Source organism: Dreissena polymorpha, chromosome 3 (genome assembly GCF_020536995.1).
Source record: "Dreissena polymorpha isolate Duluth1 chromosome 3, UMN_Dpol_1.0, whole genome shotgun sequence".
Lineage (NCBI taxonomy): Eukaryota > Metazoa > Mollusca > Bivalvia > Myida > Dreissenidae > Dreissena > Dreissena polymorpha.
The window spans coordinates 133313781-133335023 of record NC_068357.1 but is presented as its reverse complement, the minus strand read 5'-3'; the positions used below and the strand labels follow the sequence as shown (position 1 = coordinate 133335023).

Below are 21243 nucleotides of genomic sequence, written 5' to 3'. Positions count from 1 at the left end.
CAAAAAGCAGCGAGCGCGTTTCTACAATGGACATTATTTACCAAAATATGTGAACGGCTACTAAATGATGCTAAAGACCAAGTACCAAGGTTTTCATGAAGATGTATTTTATGTTAGAATATAATTTTGGATCGTTCTAGACAGAATTTTTAGAGAAAAAGATTCTAACAGTGCGGGGCCGATTTAGACCCCATGTGCATGGACAATATAGACGGCTATCAAATGACATTAAATGACAAATATTTACTAATATCTGGGTCTTGCGTTTCAAATTTTTTTATATGTACTTATTTGATGACCAATAGACGATGTTAAATGGCCAATACCAAACTCATTGGTCATCATGTTTTACAGGAAGATGTTTCAAGTTTTCACTATTGCGGGACATGATTTGAATCAACTTTGTACACGACAACTAAACCCAATTGCAAATATAACCTCTTTATTGCTTTTCGTGTATGAGATTTTTTTAAACATATTATGTCTGTATAAATCATGAGCTGCTGTTGCATGACTTTTTTTACCTCTTGTCAGTGGCGGAGCCAGACCCAAATTTTAGCCGAGGCAGTACCTTAGGTCATTATAGGGCGGCCCGGGGGCATGCCCCCCTCCACACACACTAAAAATGTTTTGTACCTAGAACGTTTCTGGTGCGTTTCAAAGGCCATTTAAACCACATTTATACCTAAATTATAAGAATCGTGGACGCTACATATGACCTGGACCTGGCCGTTAAACACCCGATTCTAGCTCGGTACGTTCCGACGTCACAAATACACGAATACATCTGCCTGTATAAAACCTCAAAAACCTAGATAATTACATCTCTTCAAAAAAGCAAACTGGGAGGACTTTAAGACCCACATAAATGAACTCCATAAATTTCGTACCAGGTCAAACAATTATAAGAACAAATCCGTAGAAGAACTTTGGCATTCCATTTCCAGGTCCATAGAAGAACGGGTTAACACTTTTATCCCGTCAAAACAGTCATCTTCAAAAAACAAGCTCCCATGGATACAGGTCACCCTCAAACGTCTTTATAGGAAACGGGATACATAAGATAAAAGATACATGCAACACAAAACTTACAAACATAAAGAAAACTACCTTGCTCTTAAAAAATAAATGCAGAAAAGAAACAAGACAAGCTTACCAAAACTACCTTTCAACATCAACAGTACAACAGATCATGAATACCGCAATAACAGACAAAACACCAAAAAACTATACTCATTACTCAAATACGCAAAGCAAGACTCAACTGGCATTCTCGACTCATTCAGAAGACACAACAAACTGCACACATCTGACCAAGACAAAGCCACAGCACTAAATGAACAATTTCAGTCTGTATTTTCTTCCAAATCTCCTATCTCGCTCAAGTCCCTGGTCGAAATGAAGGTACAGGAAAATGCAGATACAGGAAGAGTCCTCATAACCCCATGCCTGACATTGAACTATCCACAAATGGTATCGAAAAACTCTTGAAAAATCTCAATCCTCATAAGACTGCAGAGCCTGACAAAATTAGACCAATAGTTCTCAAAAATCTCAGTAAAAAACTTTTCCAAATCTTGTTAGAGTTGTTAAAAAAATCACTGCAGCATGGCTCCCTCCCTGAAATATTGAAAATGGCAAACGTGGTCCCAGTTAACAAAAAAGGCTCTAAGTCAGACCCAGCTAACTACCGCTCTATCTCTCTTACCTGTATCCTGTGTAAAACCCTGGAACACATAGTCTCATCTAGCATCACTAAGCACTTCACAAAATCTTATCTTTTCTATGAAGTGCAGCAAGGGTTTCGAAAAAAAGAGGTCATGTCAATCCCAACTCCTAATGCTCATTGGTGATATTCTTCAGGCTGTAAACCTAAGAAGCCAAGTTGACCTCCTATTGCTTGACTTCTCTAAGGCGTTCGATATGGTTAATCATGAAAAACTACTTTATAAGCTGCACTACTATTGAATTAGAGGCCATACTCTTAAGTGGATAACAAGTTTCCTGGACAATAAGTCACCATCTGTAGTTGTCAATTGCTACACCTCCAGTACCATCCATGTCACCCCAGAGCTCGGTCCTCGGACCTTTACTTTTCCTCATCTATATAAATGACCTTCCTAAATATGTCAGCTCCTCTAAAGTAAGACTCTTTGCTGATGATACTGTCATCTATCTCTCCCTCACTGTTGCTTCTCACTCTAGCTTACTCCAACAAGATCTACAACAACTCGAACAATAGGAAACAAAGTGGGACATGCAATTCAATCCATCAAAATGTCAAGTTATCCAAATCACAAAACGCAAAACAGTCATACCAACACAATATCTCTTACCATTCTAGAATCTGTCCCTTCTGCTAAATACCTCGGCGTCACTATATCTCATGACCTTTCTTTTAATACACACATCGACAGCATCACAAAAAAGCAAATCAAACACTAGGTTTTCTCAGACGCAACCTAAAAGTACATTCTCCAGAACTCAAATCCACCGCATACAAGACACTGGTCAGATCCCAGCTGGAGTTCAGCTCCTCCGTGTGGTCCCCGCATACCGCAACTCGTATTGTACAGATTGAGTCAGTTCAGCGTAGGGCCGCCCGTTGGGCCAAACAGGACTGCAGTAGGCTGTCCAGTGTCTCAGACATGCTAACTTCCTTAAAATGGCGACGCCTTGACCTCCGCCGTATTGACCAGCGCCTGCTTATGTTTCATAACATCTTGCATAACCAGGTAGCCACTCCTATACCTGACTACCTCAAACCAATCACTAGACCATCAAGAACCTCCCATACAAAAGCATTCCAGAACATCCAAACCCATCCGATTATCATTAGTTTTCTTTCTTTCCCAGAACAATCATCCACTGGAATGCTCTACCTCTTGTCACCCTCCCTGGACCCGAGTTCAACCTGGCTGTTAGCCGGGTTGAACATATCTCCCCATAAGCATACCTGATCTGTTTTTAACCTGTTTTTAATAATAATAACACACTTCTTTCTCTCTTTTATATCTGTTTTATTTCAGTCTTAAAAACATTCTTGTCGGTTGACGCGCGACAGGTCTATGTCCCCAGAAGGTGTTCGACCTTACTGGACGATATATAGATAGATTTCCACCATGATTATAGCATCGAAGTGTACAACGCGACGCTTTTTTTTAAATATACGGATTTTCCAAATCATTTTGCTGAGCCATTTTTGCATCAATTGAAGTAATTAAATTGAAATAATTATCTGCCTCAACATGAACCAATTGTACTCAATGATAATATTTTTTTTAGAATATCATAGTGCCTAAAATTCATTTTATTGCCTCAAGTTCTTATATAGATTTTATTTTTTTTCCTTGTAATCTCAACATTGCTCTGCAAATTTTAGCCGAGGCAATTGCCTCAGTGTGCCTCAGCGTGGCTACGACGCTGCTTGTGATTTGAAAAATTATGTAAATAAACACCATAAGATGTTGAAAAATGCAAATTTATATCCTAAAATCCGAAAGCAGTTGTAATTCTTTGGAAACATGCGTTAAATCATAGCGGTAGTTATTGATGTATTAACGATCACGTCAGCTTATTTTTCGGAAATAGTTTTAGCGACATCCGCAAAGTGTTGGGAAAATAAGTTCAAATCTTGAACGAAGGAACCACCATACCCGTACCTTTTCATTCTAAGCTTATAGAAAAACAGATACACATGTGATATGTTAGAGGTTCACAAAGAAAATTGCTGAGTTTTTCAATACGTTTTACCGGCTACGATTTGGTTGATTGTAGACACGCTTCCCACAGCAGTGTCGAATTAAGTTTAGTTTAAACCTATTTTTTTTAGCTCGATTACATCGAAAGCCTCGGGTGTATTGAAACGCTCCTTAGTCCTTTTCCTGGGCCTAGAACCAGTACTTGGTATCTAAAGAACGCTCCCACAGTGGGGATCGAACACATAACCTCCCGGTCACTAAGCAGACACCTTATCCATTACACCACGGCCACCTCAAATCCAGTTGAGTCTCTAATTGTAAGTCAAAGCAGTGATTTCGTAACAAGCATCAATGTATATCTTGCATTGTAACGGAACTGTATAACATTACGCCTATCTGTAACTGAATACCGGTCTTCCAATAAATCATGGTGATTTGTAAAGGTTTTACATGTGATTTATCCTACATATCACAATAAATGTTATGTAACATATAGTTAAAACAAAACATCGTAAAAGTCACCATTCACTTTTGCAAAAACAGCCAACCGAATTTTAGATATCACCTACTGATAATGTCATTCACCTAATTAATATACGCCTATCGGTTTAACAGGGAGTTGAGTTCACAACTAGTTGGTGCTTTCATATAATTCAATGAAAATAAATCAAAGGGAAATAATTCTGCCAAATTGATCAGTAACATATTAAGGTCATTACGGCGTGAATGCTTGAGCGAAATAAATAAAGCCATTTAAACTAGTACGTTACAGATGGAGAAGCGAATATGTGTATAATCATAAGCATGATACTCATCATTTAGTATTATAAAATTAATCTGTGTCGTTTAAAGTTCCCAAAACTACCAAAATCAGCGAATACTTGGTAAAATAAAGTTATCCCATACAAAATACAGTGTTCCTTAAAGCATAAGTCAAAATGTTAACGATAGATTTGGTCTTGTAACATGTATTTAACGAGATACAAAATGCTCGTTTTCCTTTTTATGTGGGACAATATATTCCATTTATTTTTTTTGCGACGGAATCCGAAAATTTACGAGCGAACGCGAGATTGGCTTCGGGCAGCGCCGGAAGCATGACGTAGTTGGCATGAATAATCCTTATGTTATTAATTATCGGAGCTCAAGCGCGGACCTCCTGCTCTTAGTGCTACAGCAAGAAAAAAAACGAGAGCGCACAAAAATAAAGAAATATATAGGGCAATTATTGCTTGGAAGCGCGTCAAAAAAAAAGATTGGGGTTTTCCTATGATTTTTGAAGTTGTCCATTAGGTAATAGCGCGCGGACCTAATAGAAAGCCCTTGAAAGTGCGCTTCACATAATTTAAATTAACGCAAGATGAATTAATCCGATCATGACTCGAGATTATCAGTATAACGAAACAAGAGGTCATTGATAAACGATTTTAGATGCTAAAATGTTGCATAATGTTTATATGTTAACGTTTTCACACCAATCTTATTATGTTTAGGGTTTTCCTATTGTCATCAACCTTCGTATGACACTTTTGTTGTTTGTAGTTTTTATATAGCATAATACTATTAGGCAGTATTTTTTTATCTCTAATTGTAAAACAACTGTATAAAAACACACAAAATGTAATATCAAACTTACTTATGTTTTTGGTGATTAACGTTCTTAACATAGATTTTTAGTTTTCTCTATAAATTGAGTATTGTTTATTTTGTTGTCGTGTATGCCGTATTTAATTCATATACCTAACAAAACGTTAGGATAATTGTATTTGTTAAGAAATATTCATGTTTGTTTTTTTACTTTTCTTTGATACTGTAAGTATTTTAAATATATTATATATACTGGAAATATTGCGCGTATAAGGATCAAAATAGCGTAAAAAGCCTGCGCTCTAATCGCTTCGCTCATTTCACTCACAGACAATGTTTTGTGTAAGTTTAAACTTAAAGTTTGCCACCGAAGGGACTTCTGAACACAATAACGACTGTAGAGTGATAAACAGCTGAACAGCATACGCATTTGAGAGTTACCATACAGAATGCTTTGACAATATGTACTCATTAAGTACGTAATTATTAAGTTCGTGTGTATGACGAAATAATACAATTTTACTAGGACTGTGAACGTTAATAATCTAATCATGCTCACAACATGCATGCAATAAATGATGAATGTCTTTAGCAAGTTAATCTGACTCGTGCTTAATATGTGCTTATTTTTACATAAGCAAGATTTAAATCAACATTAACTTTGGAATGTTGGTGTTTTGCTAAAGAAATCTGTCCCGGTATACAAATGAAATAAAATAAAAATAAAATATCATTGTCACCAATGGACGTTTTTTTATTGGGGAACACGACTCTTTCAACAATTCGATTACAGAACAAATATGCGATAAAGGATTAAATTAGGCAATCAAGTGAGAAAAATATTCAAAACAACATGATATATCTCTATAGTCATTGATTCGTATGATCGCCATTTGATATAATATCATAATTCATAAAATGGATATCAATTACTTAAATGTTTTTTTTTTGTAAGTTATTCTAAATTTCACAAATTGAACGTCATACAATTAACATTTAAACAATATTTTCGTATTTGTTACCTTGTAAGATGTCATTCAAACGTGCTCAACAGCTTAATGGGTAATCACAAGGTAAGAAAATAATTTAAAGAGGAAAACCTAGATACCTGGTTAGTTCATCTAGACAACTCCACTGCATGTAGAAGAGTTAAATAAAAAATCACACTAAATATATATCCATGATAAAGTAAGAAACAAATAATAACGATATTAAAAAGGCACTTAATAAGTATCCGTTCTTGGTTGCTCAATATCATGTATTTGCGTAGGTGTAATTATTTCTCTCGTGACTGTTAAACATGCGTTTACATGTAGAACCCATAATAGACTAGACGACTTTGATGGATTTCGTCGTTTCCCTAGTCACAAAAATAGACAGAAATGTGCACTTCCATCACCATTAAACCACTACCGCACATTGTTCAGTAGTCAGTAGTTCAGTTATCCGAAGGGTATGCTTCGCGTAACGCCTCTATCGTGAACACCTTTCGCGAGCAGAACGAAGATGCTCATATTTCTTAAATAATTGTGTCCATATGCGTTCGAATACTTCATCAGTGTTTCTAGTCTGCAAAACTTTACTTATATTTACGGCATTGGTCAGCATTTACAGGCCCCCGATGTATAGATTTCGTCATAGGTTTTTATTTTATCGTATTTAAAATGTTAGTTGGCAATTGATGTTTCATAATCAAACCGGATGCCAATTTTGTAGATCGGATTTGCGGACTAAGATCGTGTGCAGGATAGGACTATCAATATTTGATGTATGCCCGATTGCACAAAAGTCGACAGCGACAATTTCTGATGAAACATATCCGATTCTTAATCGGTATATTAACATCTCTTGTACGTGTGATTGGTCTAGACGATCCCCAAGCTGCTCGATTTTCCTGTAATGACCTCCAAAAGTTTCAATATCAGTATATATATTATAGGATGATTTTGTGGACATCAAAATATAGACGACTCCCCAAAACGAAGGCTCAAAACGCGTGTACTCCATTCACAAAGCACTTTGACAGTTGACAATCACAGCTTTTTATAGTATGAACTGATAAAGCAAATTGTATCAGTTTTCTGGTGTGTTGGTACTGATACTTAGTCGAATTGTATACAGTGTTGCTTGGCAACTTGTTTTTACTTGATAAATTACTTATTACACTCCTTATTATACACACATTATTGTGTGTAATGTAGACCGATCGATGTAACACCTTTGCACATTTGACTATTAACAATAGCAACTCAAGATCGTATAGTGGTTTAACTTTATTTCTACGTCCATATGCTATCAAATTATTGGGGACAGTCTTCACGATTTTATCTTTAATGCATGCAACATCATCATGCAAACCAAATAATATGTACATATAATGTTTATGCATTAATATAAAGTCAAAGAAGAACTAAGTATTATCGTTTATTTTGTGCATCACCATACAAGCCATGTTAGATACCATTGAAAAATAACACAATTATGTTCGATTATCTTGACAAAATAGATTAATTTAGTTCAGTAACCATTGTTATAGTAAACCGTTCAAGATAAGCATCAGTTGTTTACTTTTATAACGCAACTATGGTAAGCCAGTGTTCTCTAGTAATTGAAACTGTTTATAATGTATTGGACAGAAGCTGATCTTTAACAACAGTATGCCCCTTCATATTATTAGAATTAGTTATATTTTGACCCACTTTCAATAAATTATATATGTAACAATGTTTATGCGTATGGAAAACATATATAACCAAAACTATCATGTGTGTATTCACGTGACGCGCAGTAAAACAAACTTCAAACACACAATTATGCCGTCTTATCTTCCATAGCTGAGCGCTCCTTGAGATTACAACGGCATAGCTTAACAACAACATAGAAATATAACGCAATTAAACAAAATGAATAGTTACAAGCTGTGTGAACTGGTAGTGCAAGTGTGATTACTGGCAACGTCCTAACACAGGTACAAAGATCAAGATCGTGACATCTTATCTGAAAGAAGCATCCATATTCTCTAATAAATAATCGTTGTCTTGCTATCTGAATTAGATACGATTTACTTATTTAATTGCAAACGTCTATGGAAGTTAACATCTTGTTAAGAGCAACATGTGCACTATGCTTTAAGTCTACTGTTGTTCAGTGCTGTTTAAAGCCTGGAAAGATTTCCGAGGAAGCCTAACATTTGACTTTCTTTAGAAACACATCATTGTCGTTCCCACTGTACTCTAGGAGTGAGTTCTTGACAAAAGCGTTTCTATACTACGTTATGACATCGGTCGATCCGCACAAAATTATAAAAAAAATCGGTTACATCGATAATCAGCGACGTTAAAGCATCCACAAAGCGAGCCGCTTGCGATCATACCGCTGCTAGAGTCGCAATAAGAATGCTGTAAGACCGCAAGACCGGGACATGTTTCGCAATTTTAACATTTTACACGTTTAATCATCCGAAGATTATTGTTTTGACACAATCGGACATGCCAGGACATCTTCCCATTTTTGATTATTCAAGCCTTGAATGATAGATTTGATAAATTAAACAGAAATAAAAAAGATGTTCACTTTACCATTCAAATTGCATGTACAGCGAGAGGTTTTCACAGTTACAACAAATAACTGATAAAATTGTGTTTCTTCGTGTAAGCCTTGTTTATTGTTAAAGTTCAATTTCCTAATATTCACTTATTGACCAAACACATCTTCAATAATATATCTGTAGCATTGTATTGATTCATTACCCAGCTTCATGGAACCTTTATACGGTGAAATTATTAGTTTGCTTGTGTATTTAGTTGTATGAACAAGGTACTTTAAAATAATTTTTTAGCTTTGATATAACCACAAAGGTTTGATGATGTGACGCCTGTTGATTGCTGAATACTCAACATTGATTCCTGCTTCAAATAAATTATTACATAACGCTGTTATTTTAATTTTTATTTTAATCAAAATTTAAAACAAATAAGCTACCCCTTTGTTTCGAAATGTTATGACAACAACTAAATATTTCCGAAACTCCTGGAAAATTGGAAACATTTCCTTGTATCAATTTCAAGATATTTCAATTTTGCACAAATATGGCGATTAGGCCCCAAACAAATCAGAGGCTGATACACATGTTAACGAGTTTATTAAACTATTTAAAATTTGCTCATTTAAATACTACATACAAAAAGAACATTTGCAGATGATGCCAAATCGTATATACCCATTGCTACGCTTTGTTTGCAGCATGTTCTGGTCACTTTGGTAACAACTGCTCGAACGCATGCCACTGCAATGATACTGCTGAACAATGCAACAATATCTTTGGTAATTGCACATCGGGCTGTTCTGACGGCTGGGGTGGTGATAATTGCACTATAGGTAAGAAAGCATGTTATGTTATAAAAAAAAAATTAAAAAGGCAATTTATTTTGTTACAGTCTGAATATTGCATAAGTTTGGAGTCTATTCAAACATATAGTATACTTTCGAAACAAAACATCTCTTTCAGATAAAAACATTATCTTGTCTGGCAATTACTCGGTAACTGCAACGCAGTCAAGCACCTATGCAAACTGCAGCGCATCCAGAGCAATAGATGGAAAGTTATGGTTATGGAACAGCAATCCAACAGACTGTTCCAAATGCAGTGCTACTGATGGTTCTGATCAACCGTGGTTACAAATTGATCTGAAACGACAAATACTTGGATCAAGTTTACGTTTATTTGGGCGCGTTGGTAAGTTTGTTAATTGCGTAAATTGTAAAAATAGAACTGCTTTTAAACTAACTAGCGTCTTAGCCTTTCAAAAATGATACACGACGCAAACCATTGGATGCGGTGATTCTTTACAAATTGTTTAAATACCTACCTAAATGTAATGACAACAATGACCATGACTGCTATTGCTGTCCGCGTGTTCTTCACTGGTCCATAATATTCTGAGATAATCGTCTGAGTGTTTGGTATAACGAAAACATCTAACATTTATTTTACGTAAAATGTATATATTGAACCCAATTTCAACAATAAACTTAAATAAGCAGGATTAAGGGTATGTTTGGTGTATTCAAATTACGTCAACACATGTCTACTTATTCTCATCCGTGATCACCTACAAATAAAACAATTGAAAAACGTCATTGAGTTTTTAAGCGCACACGTACATTTTGAGGATATGTTTTATTTTCAGAACAGATAATAAAAGTTACCTCGTAGTGGTTCGATACTCTTCGGCTTTAAAACTTGTCAGTTACATAATTTATGTGTTCAGTCGTGTGTCATATTTCTCTTTCGTAGTACACAATAGATCTCACCGGCCAAGCATAAATTTTCGCCCATCATTCGACATTGTCTGTAGGGTACAACGAAGACAAACGATGGCATAGTGCACAGTTTTGCTTCTCTCTATGTGATACATATAGGCAGGGGCAAGTCAGAATCCTGATACTGGGATAGGATAGTGGATTTGTTAAAATTATCCAATATGTAAGGTCACGGTTCGATACGAATTTGTAATATCGTTTTAAGTAACAATATGTCAATTTTCAGGCTTATATTAGACTTTCACAATTTGTGGCTTGTACTATAGTGGGGGGCATATTGTTTCTGCCCTGTCCGTTGGTTTGTTTGTTTGTTTGCCCCAACTTTAACATTTGCAATACATTTTGCTATATTTAAGATAGACCTGCACATTTTGAGTGGCGAAAGGTCAATTTCAAGGTCATCCTTTAAGGTCAAAGATCAAATATATGGGTCAAAATCGCTCATTTAATGTTGTACTCTTTTGCATTATTGAAGATATCAGCTTGATATTATGCATGCATGTGTATCTCATTGAGCTGCACATTTTGAGTGGTGAAAGATCAAGGTCATCCTTCAAGGTCAAAGGTCAAATATATGGGGACATAGTGTTCCACAAACACATCGCTTGTTTAGTACTTGAATATGGAGTGGACGAGTAACGGCAGTTTTTTGACGTAGATATATTCAGATCTCTTCAAATATCTTAATAAATCATGAACGGTCAATGTAGTCAATCTAGTAAATCACGCTAATAGGGAAAAGTTTGAATAGGTCGCCAATCTATTTGGTTAACACGTACAACGGCGATCTATTGTGAATCGGGATTTTCAAAATGATATGAGAATGTATTGTATATAAAATAAACATTAAAAATCTTATTTATACTTATTTACATATTGTGGTGATCGCAGTCAAAAACGTCAGGTTCTAAAATAATGTTTAAGAATACAATTAAGTCTGTTGGGCGTAAAACAATTATTACTTGTGTACACTTGTGGACTTGTCGTGTATTTCATGGTTTTATTCGTGAGATAAATCTCAACCAAAATCGTTTTGTATCGTTACCAAGTGCATTGATTCTTGTAAAACTTTGTGAAACGTATTACTATGTGGAAGAACGTTCTCACTTGTGAAATCATATCTTATTGATAGTGGGATTTTAATCCACACGAGTACGCAATTTCAACAACCCAAACGGACCGTATAAACACGGCACTTAAGATCAGACCGTGTTTATTGGTGGCAACTGCACTCTTAAAATATAATGCCACCAACCGCAAAACAACGCATCTAAACGGATGGATACGCATCATATCGCATCTAAGCCTACAATTTCAAACAACGACACAATATACCTACTTTGGGTCAGTTGTGTCGTTCGTTGCTAATTGAGCGATAGTGGGAACAAAGCAATAACTAATATACCAGACTATGGATTGTCTTAGCATAATAGGTTTTGTCGACCAACTATATGCAAGTTGAATGTTAAATTACCAAATGTTGATCGCTTTAAATAAAGCAATTTATAATGAAACCGACCACTGAATTCCCACTCCGCAAAACTTCTGGTTTTGCTCTTTTATTTTATGGCATTATTGTTAACAATTCATGGGCTCCACGCAAAACTATCGTAACTCCACTTTTTTCAGAAATTGACTTTTCTGAACTTTTCATAGTATTTAAATGTTCTACCTGTACTGTTAAACTACTAGCACTATATTTCCAATCTTCATAGTTGAAATGGTGATAGTGCAGAAATATCGTAACTCAAAACTAGCTTTTTTCACTGCAAGACTATCGTAACTTGAGTTACGATAGTTTTGCATACAAAAATGCATCACATTATGATAATTATTCCATGCACAACTAACGTTACTTGAGTTTTCAGGGCACATTTTACATTGAAATTTGTTAAAACTTAGTACTTGGAATGTTTTTATTTTATGTTCAGCATGGTTTTGGTTAAGGTTTTCCACATTAGTAAAAAAAGTGCGTTTTATATCCTTTTGTTGATTTTTTTCTGTTTTCTGTTCAGAACGATCATTGCAACTTAGATTCTTCATCCATCATTATTGTTGATAATGTTTTTTTTTTGGCCTAGACCTTAACCATGTTTTCTCCTTGAGCTTTACCGAGAGCCATTAAAATGTTGGAGAGATTTCATGCCAGAAGGCCAAAATTGCAAAATTGAATAACTGAATATTTCCAATTTTTAGCAAATACCTAAACTACCAGTAAGCGAAATAAACAACTTTATAATTTATAATCTCTTCAAAAAGAGTTGAATTATAATCTGAAAAACTGTTTGACAATCTTTGTTGTGTAGTAATAGGAAGAAATGATATAGCAATTTGGAAAATCTACTTTTTCTGTAGATTTGTTCATTCACCATGTAGATTCATTTTTAGTTTTGCAGCTCATGAGTAATGTGTTGGTATGGGTTTTTAGCTTAGTGTAAAATAGGGTAATATTGTAGAAATGTCAACATCGAAACATACTTTAGTTTTACTGCCAGTTTACAAAACAAATGTTTCTAGGTCTTTAAGGAAAGGTATTTAATACAAAATATTAATTTGCAAATTAAAATCCGTATTAAAACACTAGGAAAATGCAACATAAAGACTCTTTATCGATGTATAAAGTTGATAGGCAAACACTGTCATACATCTTTGACAAGATTGTTACCTAGGTTGTACCCATTGAAATGTATGTGGATTTAAGGATGCAGAGAATTGTTAGGAAAAACATCAACCATATAAATATTACCGGTACTATTTGATTTAAAAAACGATTGTTTTCAACTATGAAAATTAATTAAAGGGGCCTTTTCACAGATTTTGGCATGTATTGAAGTGTGTCATTAAATGCTTAATATTGATAAATGTAAACATTTTATCTAAAAATCTCTAGTAAAAAAAGAAGAATATAATTAATTAAGGAAAAAAAGTAACACTTAACGGGGCTCGAATCGCTGACCCCTTGAAATTCAAATGCAAAGGCAGACAAGGGGATAGTGAAGTGAACATTGGTAGTCGAAGGAAAACTGAAGTTGGGGTTGTTATTCTAGGAACAGTGAACATGAGGTCAGTAGATAATGGCATAGTTAATTTGAGGTAGACAGGCAATGGAATATTTAAGTGGATGTCAGTAGTTTGGTGAATAAAGGGATATAAGTTGGTAATAGGGAATAGTGAGGTACATGTAGAAAGGGATACGAATAATATTGTTGAGGTTGGAAGTCTAGGGAATAGTCAGGCAAGAAGTCTAGGAATAGTGAAGTTGAGGTCATTAAAATAAGGAATATTGAGGCAGCTATTCAAAAGAAAACGGAAGTTGAGGCTGATAGTCAATGGTGCGGCAAATTGTCAACAGAATAGTGGAGTTGAGGTCAAAAATTAATCGAAAGTGAGACAACTAATTTATAGAATACTAGTAGTATAGTTGAGGTCAGTTATCTTGGGAATATTGAAGTTGAGGTCAGTTGTATAGGGAACAGTGAAGTTGAGGTCATTTGTCTAGGGAATAGTGAAGTTGAGGTTAGTTGTATAGGGAATATGTAGTTTATGTCAGTTGTAAATGGAATAGTGAAGTTGAGGTCAGTTGTATAGGGAATAGTAAAATTAGGGTCAGTTGTTTAGGGAAAAAGGAGGCAGCTTGTCAATGGAATATTGATGTTGGAGTTAGTTGTCTAGGGAATAGTGAAGTTGAGGTAAGTTGTCTATGGAATTGTGAAGTTGAGGTCAGTTGTATAGGGAAAAAAGAAGTAAAGGTCACTTGTCTATGGAAAAGTGAGGCAGCTTGTCAAGGGAATAGTGATGTTGAAGTCAGTTTTCTAGCGAATAATCAAGTTGAGATCAGTTGTCTAAGGAATGGTGAGAAAATAGACAAAATAGGTTGATAGTCTAGGGAATGGTGTGTCATGATGTCTAAGGAATAGTAAAGTTGAATAGACATCCTTGGATAACTTCTATGACTGTAAGGCATGTTTATAGAATACATTTTTTATTTCAATGGTACAACAGTGCGGGAACAGGTACATTGATTTCGATTTAAAGGGACCTTTTCACAGATTTTGGCATGTATTGAAGTTTTTCATTAAATGCTTTAAATTGATAAATGTAAACATTGGATCTCCATTAAAAAAAACAAGAATACAATCAAAGAAAGAAGGAAAAAAGTAACCATCTACTGGGCTCGAACCACGTCTGACCCCTGGAGTAAGTCTATCGGAGTAAAAGTCTATTGCTTAGACCACTTGGCTATCCGTGCTTACACATTGATTGATGTATTTTATACTAAATATTAGCAATACTCGTATCATCACAAAATTTAACGACAGCAACAGAACTCTCCAAATTATTCAATCGTTTTGTGTTGCAACGCTTTATAATTTTCAGGCTTTTAAAATCGTCAAAAGATGCATGTAATAGATATTTTAGAGCATGGTAAATGTTGAGTATTACTGTTTCCTCTCAAATATCATAATTACAATGAAAGTTTGCGAATCTGAAACAATTTTATTAAATTATGTCAATGAACCGCAACGTGAAAAGGCCCCTTTAAAACCATAAAAATGGACATCAGTTATCCAAATCAATTTAAGTATCAGTTTTGTTATGAAAGTGAGGAATTTACTGTAACTATATGTACTTTTACGCAATAAAGAGACATACCAAGACCCAGCACAATATTCTTATGAGGGATGATTTGATTTCTATAAGCAAGTAAAACTTAGAGACGTCATAGGTCTTTGTGCAGACTACCTTTTTAAAAGGGTGCACCATTGATTTTTCTACTTCTGCCTCATGAGTAGGGTAACAGTCTATTCATATACAGGTTTTAACTGGCCATTTGATAATTTTGATATTTGCAATTGATTAAATTACCGTCTCTGGTAATTTCTTGTAACGCTGTCATTTTGGATTGCACTCAAATTCCAATCCATCAAAAATTTAGTGCAATTTACAAGCATTGTCATTTTAACCATCAATAATTATGATAATAGTCTTGACAATAGTGTATATTAATTAATAATAATGATTCTGGATTTTAGTTTAAATATATATATATATAAAAAAAATCCCATTTTTGTTTTAGATTTCTGTGCATCTATAAAGATTATTTTCTTTTAGAAATACATATGAAAAAAAAATTAATACTATTACAAGTATTTTAATTCAACACCAACTAAACGAGAGCAGAGTATTTAATTACTGATAAATTTCAAAAATATTTTCATTATTTCTTGATTTGTATTGTTGAGTTAAAAACAATGTTTACAACAATCAATATTGTTTATATAAATGGTTTATACTGCTCAAGAGTTATTGAATAAAGTTTCAAAATATTATGTTTCTGTTTAGATTTTCATGAACTTACTGTAAGTCTGGCCATTAGAAATGATTATAAAAGTTGCCAAAATTAAAGCAGACAAATCTTTATAATTTATAGCAGCTGAAAACTTCAACAACTAAAAATACGATAGTTTTGCAACTAAAAATTACTTCCATTTTTATGGTATTTTGCATGCAAAAGTATCGTAACTCAAGTTACGATACTTTGTCGTTGAAAAATCCACCCAAAAAATTTAGCAATTTCCTTGAAAAAGTATCGTAACTCAAAAAAAGTTAAAAAAAAATGATGAAGGTTAATTTAGATTTTACTATCTCATATTTAAAAGATTGTTATTTGTACTCAAATTAAGGAACTTCTGTCTTAAAAAAAGGATTAAGAAAAATAAAATGTTTTTTGCTTCTCCTGTAAAATTTTCAAAAAGTGAGTTACGATAGTCTTGCGTGGAGCCCACGAATTTGTTATATAGTCATTCTAGAATGATTTGTTGAATGTGTATGCAAAGTATGGAATCTTGTTTTTTTTTGTAGACAACGCAGATCAAAGCATTACAGTGTATGTTTATGTCCGAAATGAAACATTGGGTGGTGACAATAATACTTTCATTGAAATTATCAACAATCTAAGTTCAGAAAACGGGGTTCTTCTGCACCTGAATAAGAAAGTATTCCGTTACCTCATTTTGAGAAAATGGACTCAGTCGTATATGGCGATTTGTGAAGTCAAAATATATCAAGCAGGTAGCACAGCTTTGTTTTATTATTGAAAATAACTTTTAATAGTCTCAAATATTACTTATTTAGTGAAAACAACAGTGGAAATTCTTATAGTATAAATAAAATGAAAAAAAATATCAGAAAAGGTAGTGATGCTATTTCTACGACTACATGTAGTTATACTATTACGATTACTACTGATAATGGTAGAACTGTACGGTTATATTGAATGTATAACCTCAGGATGGTCGCCACATGTGTAGATACAAACACACATGATTATTGTAAACTTATTATTCTGGACTATAGAAAATATCATAATAAATTGCAATTTGTAAACTATATATTAACCTTTATTCAGTTATGAATTTTGAGTGCGGTTTATGCTTAAGTAATGTTTACAAACTACTCTTTGATGAAATAAAGGTTTTCACAATACAGCAAACGTTCAATAACGTTTACGGGCTTGGATCCCAATTCAAATCTGAGTATGAATTACATATGTATCGTCTCGTACGTTATCTTAAAAATATTGCATTGTATAACTCCATCGTAGTTCGTATGTTCATTGGTATCCAATGTTCCTGTTTGAATTTCTTGTTAATCATACATTATGTGTTTCAAAACAGAGTGTCCTCCTGGACATTTCGGAGATATGTGTGCCCTTGAATGTCACTGCTCTGGCGGAAAGGCGTGCGATTTAATCACTGGTCAATGTCAAAATCCAGGCTGTACAAACGGATGGCAGGGTGTGGCATGTAATCAGTGTAAGACTTCCGTATATTGTTTTACTTAAACCAAGTACCCCTCCATTAATGATGAATGTGTTTTTAAGAAAGGAATCGTACATACTTGAAGAGTGCAACTGTTCATTTAGAAAATATCGTAAAGTTTTCCGGCAACATATTCAAATTTTTGATTAAATTATAAATGCTATTCTTATTACAATATATTAATACTAAATAAAAGATTGAGTTTTGTTATTATGGTTCTTTTTAAAAAAACAAACTAAGTAGCAACGTTACTGATAAATTCAATTTCCTTATCATATTTTATGACATATATTGTTTATGTCATTTACTTTTTAAACATACCATGTTTGTTTTTTGTATTTAGCATGTACACACCAACAGTACGGTCAAAATCAACTCATGTCTATGTGGTGATATATTTTACATAGAAATATGAGGAACCGATTTAAAACATCGTCTTGTTAAAATCTGCACGTCTCATTGTTTTTCTCTTTGCTATTTCGCATCATATATGGGTCCTTTATGAAGTGTTTTCAATTATGCAACGGTTGTAAAAAGTGTCTTCGCACCAGGGGCCACCAGTTTTAAGGTTCATAGCGAAAACATTTAAAAAGCATCTTTTCTTATTATGCAAAGTCCGTTTCTGTCATATTTGATATGTAGAGGTCATGTACAAAGTAAATCAACCTATGCTACTATGTTCAAAACTGGCCACGCCCCGGTGGTCACCAGTTTGACAAAAGCTAAAATAAGAAAATCCTTTTTTAATAGTCATATCTAAAACCGCAATGCCCACCACTTTCATATTTGGTACCAAGCACCATCTATAATTTCTCTACAAAGCTTGTTCAAATCATACACCTTGTATCAAAGATTAACATATAACAAAAAAAACGTTAAAAATCTCTGAAGGCCGATAGATGTACTATTTTGATGTAAAATCAATGTAAAAGCAATGTACACGTTGTTACACTAGACCGTTTCCTCGTGCAATATATTCAAAAACAATATGTTATATACGTGTAAAAAATAAGTAACTTAATTAGATTGTTTTCTAATTCATATGTATGGTTACTTGTAAAACAATTTGCGGTAATTTATATTTAGTACTACTCGCTTCATTTCGAATTATAAATATTACACTCAATAGTTTAAAAAACCATACAGACGTCTGAATATATTGTTAAAAGTCTTAGATGGTAATACATGTAATAATGACGCGTACAATATGTTTGGGATCTTACACAAACATTACAAATGCAAAATAATTATCGGACTGAACCACACTTAGTTGAAATTCGAGTTTTAAATTCGAATAATGCTTTTCACTCATGTGATAGTCATTATTTGAGGATAATCCCAGTTTTGATTCATATAGCTTATGCCAAACGTAATGTTTTATTCATTTACTAATGTTTGTTTGATATTTTTTTAATATAATTAAGTTCATTGATCGATGTAACACATTCGAATTAATATATAAAATATAGGAGAAAATTGTATGAGTAAAACGAAAGTAACACTGCATAGAACCTACACACTTGCAAAGAATTAATAATTATCATCTTTTTGAATTATGAATATGTAAAATCATGAAGAATAGATACATATATTTATTTTAGACAGTGATGTTTATTTACGATGTTTTAAATTTTGATATTTATGACTAGAAACAGGCACAATGAAATTGTGTAATTGCATAATTAAAATTTGCTCACCTGTTGTCATTATACACGTATGATCAGTTTACTATGTGACACATGAAAAATTGTATAAACTTGACTGTTATGTACTATTCACAACTAATGTTAAATAACTCGAAATAAAATTATATAGTTAACTTTCCGATAAAAAAGAGAATTCCCAATTACACTTTTTAATAAGAAGTTAGACATGGGTTTGTAACTGTAACATATCGACAAAACGAAAATATTACACTGTTAGACACTGAAAAAGTTCAATTTTTTTAGTTATAAAAGAAATCGTACATGAAAAGCATAATTAACTTGATTCCATTATCAGCCGTCCATTGTCGAAATAAACCCATGACAAGTCAGTGTAATCTTCTTTAACATGTCTGAGGATAAAGCTTCGCAGCCTCCAACCTTTTCTGTGACGTCATATGGCACTATTAAGGGGTGTTGCTGCAGTTTTGCTGATTTTTTTCCACCAAATAGATGTTGTTCAAAATTGATATTCAAGTACTACATACCAATACTATTTGAAAAATGAAATAAAAATATAGGGTCACCGGCCTTGTTTTTATTTTATTCACCATTTTATAACATGTACTGTTTTATTTAAACTGGAAAATCTCAAATTGCTTTAAACCAATTAATAACCTATGAAATAGACAACATATAGATATTATATAAGCTGATATACACAAAATGCCATTTAATTAAACAACACAATGCCAAAAAATGGAGAACACGAGTTACAAATAAATTAAAATATATTTTTTTATTTTTATGTCACCCCAAAAAACATCAATTGTTTACTATTTTTAACACCAAAATGTAATTTTAAAAAATCTGTCAAATACAATTCTATAAAACTGCTCAAATATGTTCATAAACGTGTTGTCATCTTAAAACACAAATAAAAATTGGGTCAGCGCACTTTAAATCGTTAAATCGAGGTTTTTTGTTTTAACTATCCCTACCGTCTACGTCAAATTTATAAAAAATACATCAATTAGGCAAAATCCAAGTACCGGTACATAGATTGTTAGAAATATCATAAACATTAGAAATTGTTTACAATCTTAACTTGGATCACAACAGCGTACCAAAAGACATTAATAAAAAAAATATTTAATCACAAACATAATACTATACAGTATAAAACTCGACCTTAATCATTAATAACTTACATGTACTTGTTCACAGATTTCGGCTTGTATTGAAGTTTGTGATTAAATGCTTTAAATTGATAAATTTAAGCGACATGAGTAAAAAGCTCCAGTGTGTAATTAAAGAAATAAAAAAAGTTAACCCCACCTGGGATCGAACCACTGACAATTAAATTATGAACCAACTCGGTAATTTCTGATGATACTGATAACAAACATATTGAGTTGTGATAATAGCACCATCGGTGTTGCTATAAATATATTATCGGTTAATTAAACTGCCGCAACACCCCTTAAGTAGGTCGCAAGTGTTTTTAATTTATATTGGATTCGCAAATTAGTGACTCAAAATCCATTAGTCAGAAAAAAAAAATTTCTAATTGTGTTAGGAAACAAATCCTGTCTAAATAAAAATGAAACATGTACATATGTTCATTTATTTTTGTCAAACATTTAACATAAAATTTTATCACAAAAACATGTTGTTTACAAAAGAGTCTCATTCGATACTGATTTTTGTTAGGTTCAAACACGAGTATAACCCATAAATAAATCGTTAATCGTACTTTATTTATCTAAATTCGTGCCAATCAATACGTTCTTCAAATGAGTCCAGAACCGACATATCAGCATCATACCATCTTGTAATTCTCAAAATCCAAAAGTTCCAAATGATTCCACAAATGCTGATTCCCATCAACAATACAACCTCCGGAAGTTGCTGTCCAGAACATTAAAATCTCAATTCATAGGGGTAACGTCTAACATCCTGAACTGATATGTGCACACTAACTAATTCGTACTGATACACTAACTATTTAAACGATAAACACTATTTATATACGAATAAAATCCATCTTAAAGCATCATTTTTTGGAATTTATATACACGTTTGTTACAAGTTTAGTGCGCATAACGCTTTTCTTTTTAAGAAAATGTACATAAACGGTGTTATAAATAAAAGTAGAAAAGGGGTGTT

At 33.4% G+C, this 21243-nt stretch overlaps 1 protein-coding gene across 8 annotated transcripts in view; it reads left to right on the top strand.

Annotated features, from left to right (window-relative positions):
• LOC127871517 (multiple epidermal growth factor-like domains protein 11) overlaps window positions 1–21243 on the top strand; it is a 177800-nt gene that overhangs the window by 31611 nt on the left and 124946 nt on the right. Inside the window, exons 3-6 of one of the 8 annotated variants that reach the window (XM_052414529.1) lie at window positions 9531–9665; window positions 9796–10023; window positions 16473–16682; window positions 17288–17425. The exons of 5 other annotated variants lie outside the window; for them this stretch is intronic. In XM_052414529.1, coding sequence (XP_052270489.1) covers window positions 9531–9665; window positions 9796–10023; window positions 16473–16682; window positions 17288–17425 — 711 coding nt within the window. The remainder of the gene's footprint in view (window positions 1–9530; window positions 9666–9795; window positions 10024–16472; window positions 16683–17287; window positions 17426–21243) is intronic. 2 more of the 8 variants (XM_052414528.1, XM_052414531.1) reach the window with 2 other exon arrangements.